The sequence below is a fragment of the Pongo pygmaeus genome, chromosome X, assembly GCF_028885625.2.
Source record: "Pongo pygmaeus isolate AG05252 chromosome X, NHGRI_mPonPyg2-v2.0_pri, whole genome shotgun sequence".
Taxonomy (NCBI): Eukaryota; Metazoa; Chordata; class Mammalia; order Primates; family Hominidae; genus Pongo; species Pongo pygmaeus.
Genome location: NC_072396.2, coordinates 139,247,938 through 139,264,606, shown reverse-complemented (window position 1 = coordinate 139,264,606; position 16,669 = coordinate 139,247,938). Strand labels below are relative to the sequence as shown.

At 43.3% G+C, this 16,669-nt stretch overlaps 1 protein-coding gene across 11 annotated transcripts in view; it reads right to left on the bottom strand.

The window, feature by feature from the left end:
* PABIR3 (PABIR family member 3) overlaps window positions 1-13,840 on the bottom strand; it is a 49,539-nt gene extending 35,699 nt beyond the window's left edge. For 8 of the 11 annotated variants that reach the window (XR_008497080.2, XM_054471427.2, XM_054471429.2 and 5 more), the window contains exons 1-3: window positions 13,484-13,840; window positions 10,292-10,438; window positions 6,836-7,004 (exon numbers count right to left, since the gene is read on the bottom strand). Coding sequence is in view for 10 of the 11 variants with exons in the window: in XM_054471427.2 (XP_054327402.1) it covers window positions 6,836-7,004; window positions 10,292-10,340 (218 nt within the window). In the remaining variant the exon portion in view is untranslated. Of the gene's footprint in view, window positions 1-6,375; window positions 6,441-6,835; window positions 7,005-7,193; window positions 7,374-10,291; window positions 10,439-10,661; window positions 10,724-13,483 lie in introns of those variants that run through there. The other 3 variants (XM_054471428.2, XM_054471430.2, XM_054471432.2) reach the window with 3 other exon arrangements.
* Window positions 13,841-16,669: the final 2,829 nt, after the last annotated feature.

Sequence of the window (16,669 nt, the reverse complement as noted above, 5' to 3'; positions counted from 1 at the left end):
TGCAACCTCTGCCTCCCAGGTTCAAGTAATCCTCCTACCTCAGCCCCCTCTAGTAGCTGGGATTACAGGCACGCACCACCATGCCCAGCTAATTTTTGTATTTTTAGTAGAGACGAGGTTTCACCATGTTGGCCAGGCTGGTCTCGAACTCCTGACCTCAGGTGATCCACCCGCCTTAGCCCACCAAAGTGCTGGGATTACAGGCGTGATCCACCATGCCCGGCCACAAAATTCTTTTAAAGAAGATTTCAAATACCTAAACAGCAAGGGTAAAGGCAAGCTGTGCGAAGGTAGAAATTAAAACACACACACACATACAGCCTTGGTTGGCTGGGCCTAAACAAGTCTCCATATAAGGTAAGGGATTCTCAAGCACACTACTTTACTCCTAATCATGCTACGGAGAATGAATATAATTTATTGTGAACTTGGAAATACATCATTTTCAGTGTAAACCTGTAAATGATTTAAATTTATGATCAGAGATACAACGTGCAAATACCAATTCCGCTCAACTCTCGAAGTTTCACATGAATAAGAGGAATAACCAACAGCAGGGGTTGATGGAACTCAGATTTTTCACAGATGTGTTTGGTTTGGCCTACACAGTGTTAAAAACGTTTTTGAATTTGTTTTGTACACTGTGAGATTTCAAATTAAAAAAAAAAAGCACCCAGATTCCAACGTTCTGGCTTCTACTGAAAAGTTGCAAGATTTTGCAACACTGGGCCACATTCCCATGATAACAATGGACTGAAGTTGTGCAGCTGCTGCCCACTGAAGACAGGTCTGTGTCCTCAGCTTTGATGGTTGCCCACCCAAGTGAACTCGGTCCTATTTGACCTTGTAATCCTGAAGAAATCATCATTTCATTGTTTTTTTCAGAGACGTGGTCCCGCTATATATTGCCTAGGCTGCCCTCAAACTCCTAGGCTCAACGATGCTCCTGCCTCAGCCTCTCAAGTAGCTAGGACTACAGATCCCAGCTGTGCCTGGCATCGTTTCCTTTTTATTATAACTTTTTATTTTGAAACGGTTTAAGACTCACAAGAAGTTGCAAAAAGAATACAGATGGTTCACATGTACCCTTCATCCAGGTTCCTCCAATGTGAGAAATCATCTGTAATACTTTTGTTTTAGCTGCCTATATCCAATCAACTGCCAGTATTTTAGATTTTACTTCTATACTCTCTCTGATATCCACCTGATTCTTGTCAGGCTCCTTGCCAAAAACCAATTCAAGGTCTTTTTCCTTTTCTACAGACTGCATAGTATAATTGGGCTCCTCACCTCTCTTCTTTCCCTTCTCTAGGCTAACAGACTACCAGGGGCATCCTCCTAAAGAACAGTTTGCTCACAACTTTCAGTGACTCTCTTCAGTGCCTGTCAAATTCAGTTACGGTCTTTACTATGACATTCAAAGCTGTCCAGTTTGGCTCCAGACTCTTCAATTTCAAGGACTAGTACAATTTCAAAACAAAATCTAGGCAGAAACATACAGTTGCCACCTTTTTCTTTTGCCAAGTCATTTTTTTTTAAATCCCACCATTGACCAACACCATCATTTCATTTTTAAAATGACCCTTTGGTATTAAGAAAATAAGAGAATAACAATCTCAGAGTACGGTACAGTCCTGCCCAGGAAGGATAATTAACAACTACATAATGACATCTTTAATTATGCTGTACTTAACTTTTTTAAAAGCACGGATTGGTAAAAAACTTCACCTGAGATCAGCACTGATCAGCAGATGAACATTTGGGAGTCAGGGGTTCAGGCAAAGTGGACCATTCAGTTCTCTGGAACACATCTATGCTGTTCTGCCTTCAAGTCTGTTCTATATATAATACTTAAAATACTATCCCAACCATTGTTCCCCCTCTTTTCCAGGGTGTATCCTATCAATCCATGAAGGCCCATCTCAAATGCCACCTTCTTCATAAATTTTTCCTTCTCCCTCACCAGTCCTGCTGTAATTTCTCCCTGCCTTCTTTGAATTCCCCTAGCACTTTCTTTAGCTCCCTACGCACTTATCTTACTCTACCATATATTTAAGTCCTTCGAGTATTTATATTCCCTATTAAAGCTTATTGAGCCCTGAGATACATCTTTGCAACATCATAATTTGCATATAACAGGCAGTAACTTAATATTTTGTGAATGGAAGGTATATGGATGTATCTAATTCTACTTCCTTTCCCAGTCATTTTCTTTGTCAGAATAGGAATATGTTCTGGCAGTCACTCATAAGAAAATTGGAGGGACACTAATGGGCTATTTCTTTCAACTCTTTTTTGTGTACATGTGTAGGGGGCTTAATACTTAGGGCTGGCAATGATATATTCTACCCTAAATTTGTTTGCCAATTTTAGTAAGACTATAACTGAAAGAAAGAATTCAGGCAATATATACTTCAACTGGTATGCATCATTCAACATGAATTTATAAAACCCTAGCTGATATCTGAACTAAGTGCTACTTTTAACTCGGAAAAAGCAGAAGTAGTATAACTGGATGGATGTTCAATGTTCCACATCAAATGATCAATAAACAGCTCTGTCTAAACTATAATAGATTTATGTCACTTATATTCCCAAAGCAATCATTTTTCATGGCTGCTATTCTTCCACAAGAATGGGCAAACTTTTTCTGCGAAGGGCCAGAGAGTAAATATTTTAGGATTTGTGGGCCATACAGTATCTGTTGTAACTCTCAGTTCTGCCACTGCAGTGGGAAAGTAGCCATAGATAACAACTAAACAAATGGGGATGGTTCCATTCCAATAAAATTTTATTTGCAAATCCTGGTGGTGGGCTGCATTTGGCTCTGGGGCAGTAATTTGCCTTTCAAATAGAATTGAGGGTCAGGAGCGGTGGCTCACACCTGTAATCCCAGCACTCTGGGAGGCCAAGGTGGGTGGATCACAAGGTCAGGGGTTCAAGACCAGCCTGGCCAACATAGTGAAACCCGTCTCTACTAAAAATACAAAAATTAGCCTGGCATGGTGGTGCATGCCTGTAGTCCCAGCTACTCGGGAGGCTGAGGCAGGAGAATCGCTTGAGCCCAGGAGGCAGAGGTTGCAGTGAGCTGAGATTGAACCACTGCACTCCAGCCTCAAGACCCCATCTCAGAAAAAAAAAAAAGAATTGAGGCAGTAACAGTTTAAATGCAGGGTCAAGGTAGAGGTTTTTAAGGTAGGGAGGCACTGGCAGGAATACAAGAACCTAATCTCTGAGTCTTTGAATAAGGATCAGATAAAGAGAAGAAAACACTCCTAGCTTTAAATATAGTTACTGACACCAGTAATAAAGTCAGCCAACTACAGGGATAAAGAGTATAAAGAACCAAGAGGTTCAAAACTTTTGACGTTGGAATTTTTATTAGTTCAAGATATACATAAAACAGTGCGGATACTTCTTTAAAACAGTAATACTGTATTAAAGAGTTGATATGAAAGAAACAAATGTAAGGAATTTAATTCTGCAAATGCTGGTGCAAGAGGGTCTTTATATAGAAGAAACATCAAGCAAAGTTCGAAAATTACTTGAAAGAGGTGCAACAATGTTTAGCAAGCTAAATATTTTCTACAACAGCATAAAACATGCCCTCAGATCATTTGGGCAAGTTCCCTGACCTCAGGCATGTCACACATCATTCCTATGTCACTTCTTTCTGATGGACTGGAGTCTCTGAACTCTGTCCACTTTGTGGTTTCTATATCTTTAACTCCTACTAAAGAAATACGCTAGTGACTTTCACCTTTCTGAAAATAATGCTTTACTGACAGGTATAGTTTAGAAAGAGGAAGTACACAAGTATTAGAGGGCCAAGGAAGGAAAAAAAAAAAGGGAGAAAAGTGAGCAGTATACATATGCAAATGAGAACTGAGGTGAAAATGAATTCAACTAAGGCTCAGTGTAATCCTACTCTAAATTTTTCTTGCTTCAGAATAACTTCTCTGACTATGCCCTACATTTTCTACAACAGCACAAAATATGCCCTCAGATCATCTGGGCAAGTCCCCTAATCTCAGGGATGTCACACATCATTCCTATGTTACTTCTTTCTGACAGACTAGAGTCCCTGGACTCCGTCCACTTTGTGGTTTCTATATCTTTAAACTCCTACTAGAGAAATATGCTAGTGGCCCTTATCTTTCTGTACAAATTTTACTTCATGCATCAGGATCTTAAGCTATGGAATTTAACACTGTAGCTATGCTCTAATATGATAAAAGCAAAACAAACAAACAAACAAAACAAAAAAATCCTTTGCAGAACAAAGCAAGGTATGAAGGGATAACTGAGATCTCTCTGTTTCCAGGGCTTTGAGGATTAGGGAAGGGTCCACTCCTTCTCTGGTGTATTTAATACATTAAAGAGGATCCACAGGTTCCCTCTGGTACACATCTTCCATCGTCTATTTGCAACCTATTTCTTTTTATATTGTCTTCAATAAACCCAACATTCTCCCTACTGCTGTCTTCTACTAGTAGAGTGGGTTCCATAATTCCTTTATTCCCACAACAGGATTAGAGCAAAATCCTGAGTGAATAAAATGTTCTTGTTCTCAGCACAACATGGAGAGTCCCCCTTCTATGTTTTTCTACCTGCCTATTTTAAAAAGGTAATGTATTTTTTTTTGGTCAATCTTAGTTTGCTTTTCATTTTGTGAACAATATATTCTCTCCTACCTCAAATGACCCAAAAGCTGCATTTATTTAGAGTTACTCAGCTTCGGTATTGGTTAGTAGCGGCCAGAACAGTAGTTTAGGAGTCAGGAAACAGAGGTTCCTAGTACTGGCTCTGTCACTAAACATGTCATTTTGGAGATTTATGGGCCTCAGTTTCCTCACATGTTAAACAAGGAGGGTAAAGCTGGTCTCTGAATCCCTTCCTGATAGTCTATGGTACTGTGAATCACAACTATCAATTAGTATGATGCCACAAAAGGTGAAGAGCAAAGTTAGTAACGTATGTAGTGAATGCATTTTTCAGACATTTTTACGGTATCTGGAAAACCTTATAATACTGAAATGTGAAATCCAAAATCTCATTTTAAAAGTCTAGTTTAAGAAGTGAGATTTAGGCCAGGTGTGGTGGCTCATGCCTGTAATCCCAACACTTTGGGAGGCCATGGCGGGCGGATCACAAGGTCAGGAGATCGAGACCATCCTGGCTAACACAGTGAAACCCCGTCCCTACTAAAAATACAAAAAATTGGGTGGGCGTGGTGGCAGGTGCCTGAAGTCCCAGCTACTCGGGAGTCTGAGGCAGGAGAATCGCTTGAACCCGGGAGGCAGAGGTTGCAGTGAGCCGAGATCACGCTACTGCACTCCAGCCTGGGCGACACAGTGAGACTCCGTCTTAAAAAAAAAAGGAAACAAGATTTAGTAATCCCAGATCTTCAGAAATACAGTTAACCATCATTTAGTGCAGTGTTTCTAAATCCTTTTTTCATTATTGACCCTCTAAAAAGCCTTTTTAGACATTTTTTCCCCTAATTGCTCCCCCTCCGTGAAATTTTAATAGCACATATATACTATATATCTGTGTACAGACTGTATGTATATCTGTGCTTTATACATAAAAAGAGTAAAAATTTTTCACACTCCCCCAAGAACTATTTTCTTCTCCCCTTGGGGGAAGTATCACCCAGTGAGAATGTGTAATTTAGGAGATCAAGCTTCTGTGGTACCAAAACTTTTTGCTCCAATAAAAAAAGGTGTAGCCCAGGAGCAGTGGCTCACGTCTGTAATACCAGCACTTTGGGAGGCTGAGGCAGGCGGATCCTCTGAGGCCAGGAGTTCGAGACCAGCCTGGCCAACATGGTGAAACCCTGTCTGTACTAAAAATACAAAAAATTAGGCCGGGCACAGTGGCTTACGCCTGTAATCCCAGCACTTTGGGAGGCCAAGGCGGGCAGATCACGAGGTCAGGAGATCAAGACCATCCTGGCTAACATGGTGAAACCCCATCTCTACTAAAAACACAAAAAATTAGTCGGGCGTGTTGGCGGGCGCCTGTAGTCCCAGCTACTCGGGAGGCTGAGTCAGGAGAATGGCGTGAACCCGGGAGGCGGAGCTTGCAGTGAGCCGAGATCGTGCCACTGCCCTCCAGCCTGGGCGACAGAGCGAGACTCCGTCTCAAAAAATAAATAAATAAATAAATAAATAAATAAAAATACAAAAAAATTACCGGGTGTGGTGGCGGGCGCCTGTAATCCTAGCTACTAGGGAGGCTGAGGCACGAGAATTGCTTGAACCCAGGAGGCGGAGGTTACAGTAAGCTGAGATCGTGCCACTGCACTCCAGCCTGGGCGACAGAGCAAGACTCCGTCTCAAAAAAAAAAAAAAGATGTAAAAAAGTCCAAACCTTATTTGCTTGACAACCATTTCCATTCAAGCGGCTGGAGGTGAAGGTCAGAGGTGACAAAGCAGCTGAAATGACAAATATTACAGTCATGGCAGAAGATCTGGAGGTGAGTGGGGGAGGATGCTAAGTTTCTTCAAAGGAGTGGGTAAGAAATGGGGTGAAGTTAGAAAAAAGCCGTGCTCCACACCAATTGGCTGCTGCTTTCCGGTCCGAGTGGACTATCGGGGAGGATGTTCAGATTCAGATGTTTGTCAACCTCAGGGTGGGTGCACGCTCCCCCTCAGGTCAGCCCATCCCACTACCCCCACCCAAAGTTGAGGGTGGGATCTCCGGACACCAGAACAACGGAGTTACCTGCAGAACCTCAACAAATAAAGGGACGGGAATTCTATAGGAAATCACTTTCCCGAACACCTCCTCCCCACCCGCTTGCTTCCTCCAGTATCTCAACCCGGCTCACCCAAGTCCATTGATCAAAGGGGCACTGTTGACTCTTCTCAGAATGTTGCCGTCTGCGGTAGTGGAACTCGGCAGCGACTTGAAACCTAGTTCCATTTTCTCCTGTGCCATGTCCGGGTCGAGGAATAAGTTCTCAAGGCTTTCCGGCTCCCGTTCACACAAGGACAAGTCTACTCAGTGGGCAGGTGATGTAAGGAGAGAGACAAAAGGGAAAAAGAGAAGAGAGGAGAAAGCTCTTAGACGAGTAGGGGTGCCCACCTTTGCAGCCCTAACATTAGTGAACACAAAGTTAGGCAGGACTGGCTCCGAACCGCCTATCTCCCATGATCAGGGCCTCTAACGATGAGAAGATCCCCCACCTCCAAGTCTATAATGTAACTGGGGAATTTAATCTGTCACCGCCGCGAATCCTTCTCCATCTCTCTCAGCCCTGGCAACTCATGGTAAGCCTTTCTGGCCAAAACAAAAACTACAATCTGCCGCCTTTGACAATCAGTTGGGTCCCGCCCCTCAGAGCCTGCGATAAGCTATCAGCAGGACGACGCGTGTTGGACGCAGGCAATGACGTCACTTCACGCGCCTTAGTCAGCTTTGCCAGGGGCGCACGCGCAGTTAAGAAGCCGCTTTATCCCCATGTCCTGCCCTCCTTCTTTCTCCAATGACCACTCACCGTGGTTGTGCCTCTACTCTTTTACTAACCCTGGCATGGTTTCCTTAAGCATTATTTAGAAATGAAAGCGTTGGGAGGAGTGAGGTCCTTTCTGCCCTATGCCTAATTCTCATTTTTCTTATCCCTTTATGACTGAGGCCAACAAGCTTCTAACCTCCTATGATGCATTTTTCCATCCTGTAACAGCAGACACACTACACCTTTGTAATTTTAGAAAAGCAAAAGTCTGAAAAAAAAAAAAAAAAGCTACTGCTACCTAAGTGCTTAGAGGCCACTTGGTCCTAAAGGGTCTTGCTAAGGTGCTAACCTAACTGAGCTCATTTGGCAAACGAATTACTGTTTTCAGTGTGGTTTCTGTCTTTCTTTTTTAAACCATAATTGTACGGTTTGTTTGTTTGTTTGTTTGTTTTGAGATGGAATTTCGCTCTTGTTGCTCGGGCTGGAGTGCAGTGGCCGCAATCTCGGCTCACTGCAACCTCCACCTCCCAGGTTCAAGCAATTCTCCTGCCTCAGCCTCCCGAGTAGCTGGGATTACAGGTGCTCGCCACCATGCCTGGCTAATTTTTGTATTTTAGTAGAGACGGGGTTTCACCATGTTGGCCAGGCTGGTCTCAAACTCCTGGACCTCAGGTGATCTGCCCGCCTCGTCCTCCCAAAGTGCTGGGATTACAGGCGCGAGCCACCGCGCCTGCCTCAGTGTGTATTTTTACATTATATATAATCTGGCTCCTCACAGCTATTCATATAAAAAATAAAGACCTCAGCTAATTTACAAAGATTTGAGTTAAAGCAGTGAGGCTTTTTTAAAAACAAATATCTCAGAATTTAGTATCAATGCAAATCAGTGTTTTCATTTCAGGTAGTATTAGAAGCTACATACATTCTAAGAATGCTGCCATGGCTCATATCATTTTAAGAACTACTCTTTTAGAACTTTTCACCATCACTTAATGAGCCACACTGAGTACTGAAATCTTAACTCCATGCTAATAATTTTGTAAAACCACACATTTTAGTAACCATATAGGGAACTGGCAGAGAAGGCAAATAAACCTAGTGAAATGGGAGTTATTAATTAAAATAGTCATAACACTGGTATAGCACTTTACAGATAACAATTTTTTTTTTTTTTTTTGAGACGGAGTTTCGCTCTTGTTGCCCAGGCTGGAGTGCAATGGCACAATCTTGGCTCACCGCAACCTCCACCTCCCGGGTTCAAGCGATTCTCCTGACTCAGCCTCCAGAGTAGCTGGGATTACAGGCACCTGCCACCACTCCCAGATAATTTTGCATTTTTAGTAGAGATGGGGTTTCTCCATGTTGGTCAGGTTGGTCTCGAACTCCCGACCTCAGGTGATCCACCCGCCTTGGCCTCCCAAAGTGCTGGGATTACAGGTATGAGCCTCCACGCCTGGCCTACAAAATGTTTTCACATACTTATCTGGATTGGTTCAATCATCAACCCTGCTCAGCTACCCAGTGGTGAACTTAAAATAATGGGACAGTCTTGAGATAGTTCGTGACAAGTTATGACATGTAAGGTAATAAATATGTATTCTTTGTTCATTCTGGGAATAGAATAAGACAAACTTGAGTATATTAGGCAGAATTAGATTACTTAAATCCCAGACATGAGGATGATGTGGAGTCTCCATTCCTGATATAAGACAGATTAGTAATAGCTACCGTTGGCTGGGCACTTACTATGTGCCAGGTACTGTCCTAATCACTTTAAATAGGTGATTGCATTCAAAGTTTACAATAATTCTTTGAGGTAGACACCATCACAATGCCCATTTTTCACAGGAGGAAACCAAAGCCCAGAGGGGTTCACTCAAATTACAACTACTAAGTGGCAAAGCCAAGATTCCTCTGCCCTTCTGTTTAAGTAAAAAAAAAAATGAGATGCCTCAGAATATCTCCTTGAATTTCTGTACTCATAAGCACTTGATAAATACTTCTGAAATTATTTTATGAATAAATGCAGGTTTAAATAGCCTATCTTTCATAGTTATCTTGTAAAGTAGGTAAATCATTTCTATTTTACAGTTGGATAAAATTCCAAAGAGATTAATGGCACATAATTAGATAGCGGCAGAATTCAGGCTAGTATCAAGATGTCCTAAAAGCCACTGTTAAAATTCCCAGGGTACCTGAACATTTATAAAAGATGGTGGTTAAAGCCGAGTAAATTCAGGATGAATGCAGAAGGCAGTGATTAAAGACAGAACAGAGTCAAAAAACAAATTGTCTGAATAACAGAAAAATATGAAGCAGGCCAGTGAACAAGGGAATCTTACCTCCATTGTGTTCATTTTAATTTTCAACTTTTGCTAGTATTCTTGGCAGGTTAGTAAGGTTTCATACGTATATTTTGAATAAATAGACAAAATTTCATCCTGCCTAAGCATTACAAGTATCTAATTTTTAAATAAGTACAACAACACTAAGAAAATAGGTATAATAAAATGACAAGGGAAGAGTGACTAAGGGACTATGTTTCTAAGAAAAGGAGTAATATGAAATAACTAAATATATGAGATGGTAATAAGTTTACAGCTATTATCAAAGAGAAGGAGCTCTCTTTTACAAAAGAACAGCTGCATGTCAAGAACCCCAAACCTGTAAAGATATAAATAGGACTCATAGTACATACACAAATTGGAATATCAAAAGGAACAAGTAATACAAAAACAGCAAGAATTCTATATGCTACAATGGCAAACACAACATTAAAGAAATTGTTTTAACTTTTCCCCATTTCTACGCACACATTATTATACCAACCTAGCTGTGTTTCTTGATCAGTTCTTCCAGTTCCAGGGAAATATGCCATGATCTGGGGACACTGCTTTTGTTAGATCTAGACTTGACAATTAGGCTACTCTTCTCTTTGCATATCCCAGTCTGCTGCCGTCTGTCCCAGGCCCTCACCTATAAAAGGGAACCAACAAACATGTGATAATCAGCTCTTTATTTTACCAGTTGTCATGACAACCTTGAAGCTACGTTGTAACCTTTAGTTACCACAAGAGCAAGTCAAATACAAGTCGAACCCAAATCTACAAACCACAAACACCCCAAACCTTCCCAAAAGATTTACATGAATGGTAAAAAAAAAAAAAAAACTAGCAGGCAAGAATGATGTGAATAAAACCTAGAAATGATGGCCAAAGTAGCATTATTCTCCTCGCGTTCTCCTAAATTGTTAAGCTCCTGAGGTCAGTGCATGCATGCGGTCAACAAATGATTGTTTAGTAGCTATTGTGAACAAAAGAATGTATTATAATTTCTTTTGAGCAGGGAGTAGGAGGTGGGGCTGGCCTTAAGGGTTGCTGAGACCTTGAGATAAAAAGAGATACCTAAGTTGCTCAAAAACAGAGGTTGTTGTTTCTAATCTAGCTGGGAGAAAAATACAGGCAATTTAAAGGAAACTATCTGAAAGTACTTACAAATCCCTCATACTGCAGGCAGAAAGCATAAACAGTGAGGAATAAAATGACAATTGGCCTTGGCAAGTTTAGTATGGGATAATTGAAAAGAGGCAGGCAAAATTATTATTTCTGGCTGAATTTTGAAAGCAATTTCAGAACTATTACATTTCAATGCAATGGCCTTCTCTTCCCCAGGGCCATTCAAGTGGTGAGGATTAAAAGAGTTTGTGGAGTCCTGATAAGATAAGTAAGAAACAATGAGAAAGGGGCCCCAGGTGGGGAAGAACAATGAAAAATTGTTCTAAGAGACCTAGGGCACAACGACCTCCTTCCACATGTGGCCCCAGCAGCATGACTTGTTTCCACATGCAGCCCCCTCCAGTTCCCTCCAGCTCCCTCCAGCCCCTGCCTCTTTGCAGACAGCTCCTCCTCTGCAGTGCTGCCCTTTGCCTCGTTGCAACATATTTTCATACCTTCTCTAATAAATCTGCCTTTCTTTACCTACAACTGTCTTGGTCAATTCCTTTACCACCTGCGCCACTGGCCAGCTGCACCTGCAACATTTTGGTGGCCCGTATGGGCCTCTCCCCTACTTTCTCCCTTTCCTCCAATTCCAACCTCTCGTTGGACAGCGTCAAAACCCTGAGATAATTTTAAGTCCCTGGCCGGGGCTGCTCCCCAGGGAACCAGAAGGTCCTGGTGGAAAGACACCAGACTGCTGTCCCACGATTCTGTGAGAGTTCAGAATTTGCTTTAATTTTCAGTCTTCCAGAGGACAAATTCTAGTATCCCTCTGGCAATTGATGGCAACTGGTCAGGGCCATTTCCTGGTGTGGCCTCAAGGCCAGCGGGTGTGAACAGGTTTGGCTGCCTTGCCTAGAAGGGAAGAAGGCCCTCTCCTATCTCTTCTGGTGAAAAGCTCTGCAATCCCTATGTAGTGCAATTGGCACATATGTTTTGGGGCGCTCAGAGCCCCTCTTTCTTACTCTAAATAGTCCTGCAAAAACAGCCAGACCTCCTGCTCTGGACGTTCCCAAATTAGGTGATTGCAAGCAGCCTCAGAGCAGTGAGTCTCCCCATTCTGGTCCTCTCTCCTGGGATGGGACCAGGCTGAGTTCTTCCTTCACCCTTTTTCCTTGTACCTGGGCTAACCATCCAGCGTAAGGCCCCAGAGCTGAGATGTCCTTTCTAATAGGTGGGATGCCGCTTTAGAGAGTGCACTTGAGGCCGGGAGCGGTGGCTCACGCCTGTAATCCCAGCACTTTGGGAGGCCAAGGTGGGTGGATCACCTGAGGTCAGGAGTTCAAGATCAGCCTGGCCAACATGGCAAAACCTCGTCTCTACTAAAAATACAAAAAATTAGCCGGACGTAGTGGTGCATGCCTGTAATCCCAGCTACTTGGGAGGCTGACACAGGAGAATCGCTTGAACCTGGGAGGTGGAGGTTGCAGTGAGCCGAGATCCCACCACTGCACTCCAGCCTGGGCGGCAAAGCGAGATTCCATCTCAAAAGAAAAGAAAAGAAAAGAAAGTGCACTGGAATCCCTCAGCAGATGTGAGTTAAGCCCTCTTCCTGGTGGGGCAGGGGGGTGGGGGCGGCGAGAGAGTGTGGTTCATGTCCGCAGCAGACATTAGCCCCCAGCAGCTCATCGTTTCCAGTCCCACCATGGGACAAACTTCCTCTATTCCGTCAGACTCACCTATGGGTTGCATCCCAAAACGTTGAGACAAATGTAACCCTCAGATTCAAAAAAAAAAAGGAGGCAAATTTTCTTTTGTAATACAGCATGGCCCCTATGCAGAAAACCACAAATTAGTCTCCTCAGTCTTTTATAACCAAGAGCTGGATAAGGACAGGGCTAAGGAGAAAGAAAAAAAATGCAGGGACAAGAAGCAGGCTCAACTGTTGGCTGCTTTGCAAGCCCCCAGCCTCCATTCCAGGCTGCTCTAAGGATACTCCTCCAGATAACTGCCATCAGTGCAGAAGCCCAGGCCACTGGAAGGCAAACTGGCCCTATGGCATGAATGACGAAAAACCCCCGCATGGCTTACCCCCTCTGCGACAAGCTTGGCCACTGGAAATGGGACTTCCCTGGAGGGTCAAAGGGTCCCTGGGACATAATCCCAACCCCTAATGATCATCAGGCCTTAAGCTGAAGGGGGGCTTTCTGCTTTGGCTAGCTTCCAGATCAAACACGAGTCATCAACAAAACAAAGCCAAGGGCAACTCTGGAGGTGGCAAGTATTATAAACTTCCCTTTTGAGTTAAAAAGCTGCCTATCATGGAGATGCCCCCTCTACCCCTTTCTGGAAATACCTTTTGCTTATGTGGTAAAAACCTGGAAAATTACTATCTGGACTTTAACAGGCTTTTATTTAGATTGAGTCACTATTGGAATTGAGTGCACCATGAAAAGAAAATGGTTAAATTAAAAGAAGGATGCATAATAGTAACATGGCTAGTCTTAGAAAATTCTCTTGAGCAGTTAAAACCTTTTGCAAGCTTGAAAATGCTCTAAACTCCTAGTAAAACAACAGTAGTCACCTTGTGCTGTAGGTCAGTTGCTAAGGCTTTGCCCTATCACAATGGCGCCTGGGTTCAATTCCTGGCTTTGAAAGTCAGTCCTTCGTGGTTTAATACTCGTGGTACTTTTGCCATGTATTGATTATTTTTCCCTCCATGGACAGCTTCTGATTTCCTCTTGAAATTTTCTTTTCTCTGAGTTACCTTTCGGGCAGTTCTAGATCTTATAAATTGCTTGCCATCTCTTTGGAGACACCTCATGTGTCCATGTTTAAATCATCCCCTCAGTTAAGGCTTCTTTGTTATTTTTTTGAGGCGTAGTCTCGCTCTGTTGCAAGGGTGGAGTACAGTGGTGTGATCTTGGCTCACTACAACCTCCACCTCCCGGGTTCAAGCGATTCTCCTGCCTCAGCCTCCTGAGTAGCTGGGACTACAGACGAGCACCACCATGCCCTGCTAAGTTTTGTATTTTTAGTAGAGACGGGGTTTCACCATGTTGGCCAGGATGGTCTCGATCTCTTGACCTTGTGATCCACAGGCCTCGGCCTCCCAAAGTGCTGGGATTACAGGCGTGAGCCACCATGCCTGGCCAAGGCTTCTTAATTTCACATAGGAGGTTACCTTTAGTAAAAGATTCCAAAGCCAGAAATATTGGCTCTGTTGCCCAGGCTGAGTGCAGTGGCGCGATCTCTCACTGCAACCTCCGCCTCCCAGGTTCAAGCAATTCTCCCACCTCAGCCACCAGAGTAGCTGGGACTTACAGGCACATGCCACCATGCCCGGCTATTTTATTTTATTTTATTTTTTTTGAGATGGAGTCTTGCTCTGTCACCCAGGCTGGAGTGCCATGGCGTGATCTCAACTCACTGCAACCTCTGCCTCCCGGGTTCAAGCGATTCTCCTGCCTCAGTTCCCCGAGTAGCTGGGACTACAAGCACCTGCCACCATGCCCAGCTAATTCTTTTGTGTTTTTAGTATAGACAGGGTTTCACCATGTTGGCCAGGCTGGTCTCGAAATCCTGACCTCGTGATTCACCCACCTCGGCCTTCCAAAGTGCTGGAATTACAGGCGTGAGCCACTGCGTCCGGCCGGTAAGGAAGGTTTTAAATAAAAATTATATATGAGAAAGGATTTTTTTTTTTTTTTTTTACACCAAGTCTGCCTAGGCTGGAGTGCAGTGGTGCGATCTCAGCTCACTGCAACCTCCGCCTCCCAGGTTCAAGTGATTCTCTTGCCTCAGCCTCCGGAGTAGCTGGGATTACAGGTGCCAACCACCACACCCAGCTAATTTTTGTATTTTTAGTAGCGACAGGGTTTCACCATGTTATGTTGGCCAGGCTGGTCTTGAACTCCTGACCTCAAGTTATCCGCCTGCCTCGGCCTCCCAAACTGCTGGGATTACAGGCATGAGCCACAGCGCCCAGCCAAGAAAGGATCTTGTATGACAAATTTTTGTCCTAAAGTAAAATCACCTGTTGTTTAAGAAAGGGGTGTTTAGGACAAGTCAGAAAGCCCTGGTGTCCAAGTCAGAATGTCCATGTCATAAATGGTCTGTGCAAGTAGTGAGAAGGTTCACAAAGGAGAAGTTATGAAAGGAATTTTCTATGTGTTTAAGTTGGTTATAACTGAAAGGGAATTATTTAGGATAGTCTAACATTGGTCCCCTATGTTAAAAACAAGATTTTCTTAAGATATTAATCTGGTCTTAATACAACTGTAAGAAGTTAAAGCTTCACAGAATAATATCTCAGTTCAACTTTTGCTGTGCCCTGCTGCTTTCAGCTTTTTCTCCCTGGAGAATGCCAAAGATAATAACTCTCTCCTTCATTTTTTGTCAGCTCCTGTAACTTTTTCCTCCAATTCTGTTATTATGGCCTAATGCTAAAATATTTCATCTTGAAAATCAAAAAAATTAAGCAATGTTTTCCTCTAATATAACTTAATTCTGTACCCCTGGCTTTTAAAAAATGTCTAAATTCTCAATGTAAAAAAAAAAAAACAAAAAACTTTTCATGCTTTTCCTAAGAATCATGTATTCACCTGCTATATTCATAACCCTGAATACACTCTTCTTGTGTCTAATTACATTTAAACACTTTTTCATTGAGTTTAACTTCCAGGCTATCTAAATGGGCTCCCAATAAGGAAAAAGAGTCACACTGCAAATGGTTGTGGGGTTTGTTTGTTTGTTGTCCTTTCCAGTAACTGGCTTAAGAAACAAACTTTTATCTTCTAGAATTCAGCAGTTTCACTTTCAAGTAATGCTGTGAATGGGATATCAGTCTCTCCCCAATGATCCCTGCTACCTTTATGAGTCTCCCCTGGATTCGGCTGGTCACCAGTTTTGCCTTGACATACTCCTACTCTGTGATGAGTCCCTTCCTCCAGCAAGATTCAACATCCTAGGTCCCACAATCTGGGACAATGACCTACAGGGTCTCTTGACAGACCAACAACCATAGGTAGGGTCAACTCTACACCCCTAATCAGCAGGAAGCAGTTGGAAGATGAGACCTCAGCCCCAATGTCAAAGATTTGTCATTGGTGTTCTGAGGGGTGTTACGGGGGTGGGATGTGGAGTCCTGAGAAGTAAGCAACAATGAGAAAGGGGCCAGGTGGGCCCCAGATAGGGAAGAACAATGAACACAAACAACCAGAGGGCACACCTTCCACACAGTGGCCCCAGCAGCATGATCTCTTTCTGCACCTACCCGCCTCCAGCATGACCCTATAAAACTTCCCTCCAGCCCCTGCCTCTTTGCAGACAGCTCCTCTGCAGTGCTGCCCATTTCATCCTTGCAACATATTTTCATATCTTCTCTAATAAATCTGCCTTTCGTTACCTATGACTGTCTCTGTAAATTTCTTTAGCACCTGCACCACTGGCCAGTCACACCCACGACAGTTAATATTTCTAAAACTCTTAGAATAGTGCCTAGCACATAACAAGTGTTGTGTAGGTGTTTGTTAAATAAAAAATCCAAACCTTGGCCGGGCGCGGTGGCTCGTGCCTGTAATCCCAGCACTTTGGGAGGCCGAGGGGGGTGGATCACCTGAGGTCAGGAGTTTGAGACCAGCCTAGCCAACATGGCGAAACTCCGTCTCTACTAAAAATACAAAGAAATTAGCCAGGCGTGGTGGCAGGCGCCTGTAATCCCAGCTACTTGGGAGGCTGAGGCAAGAGAATCGCTTGAACCCGGGTGGGG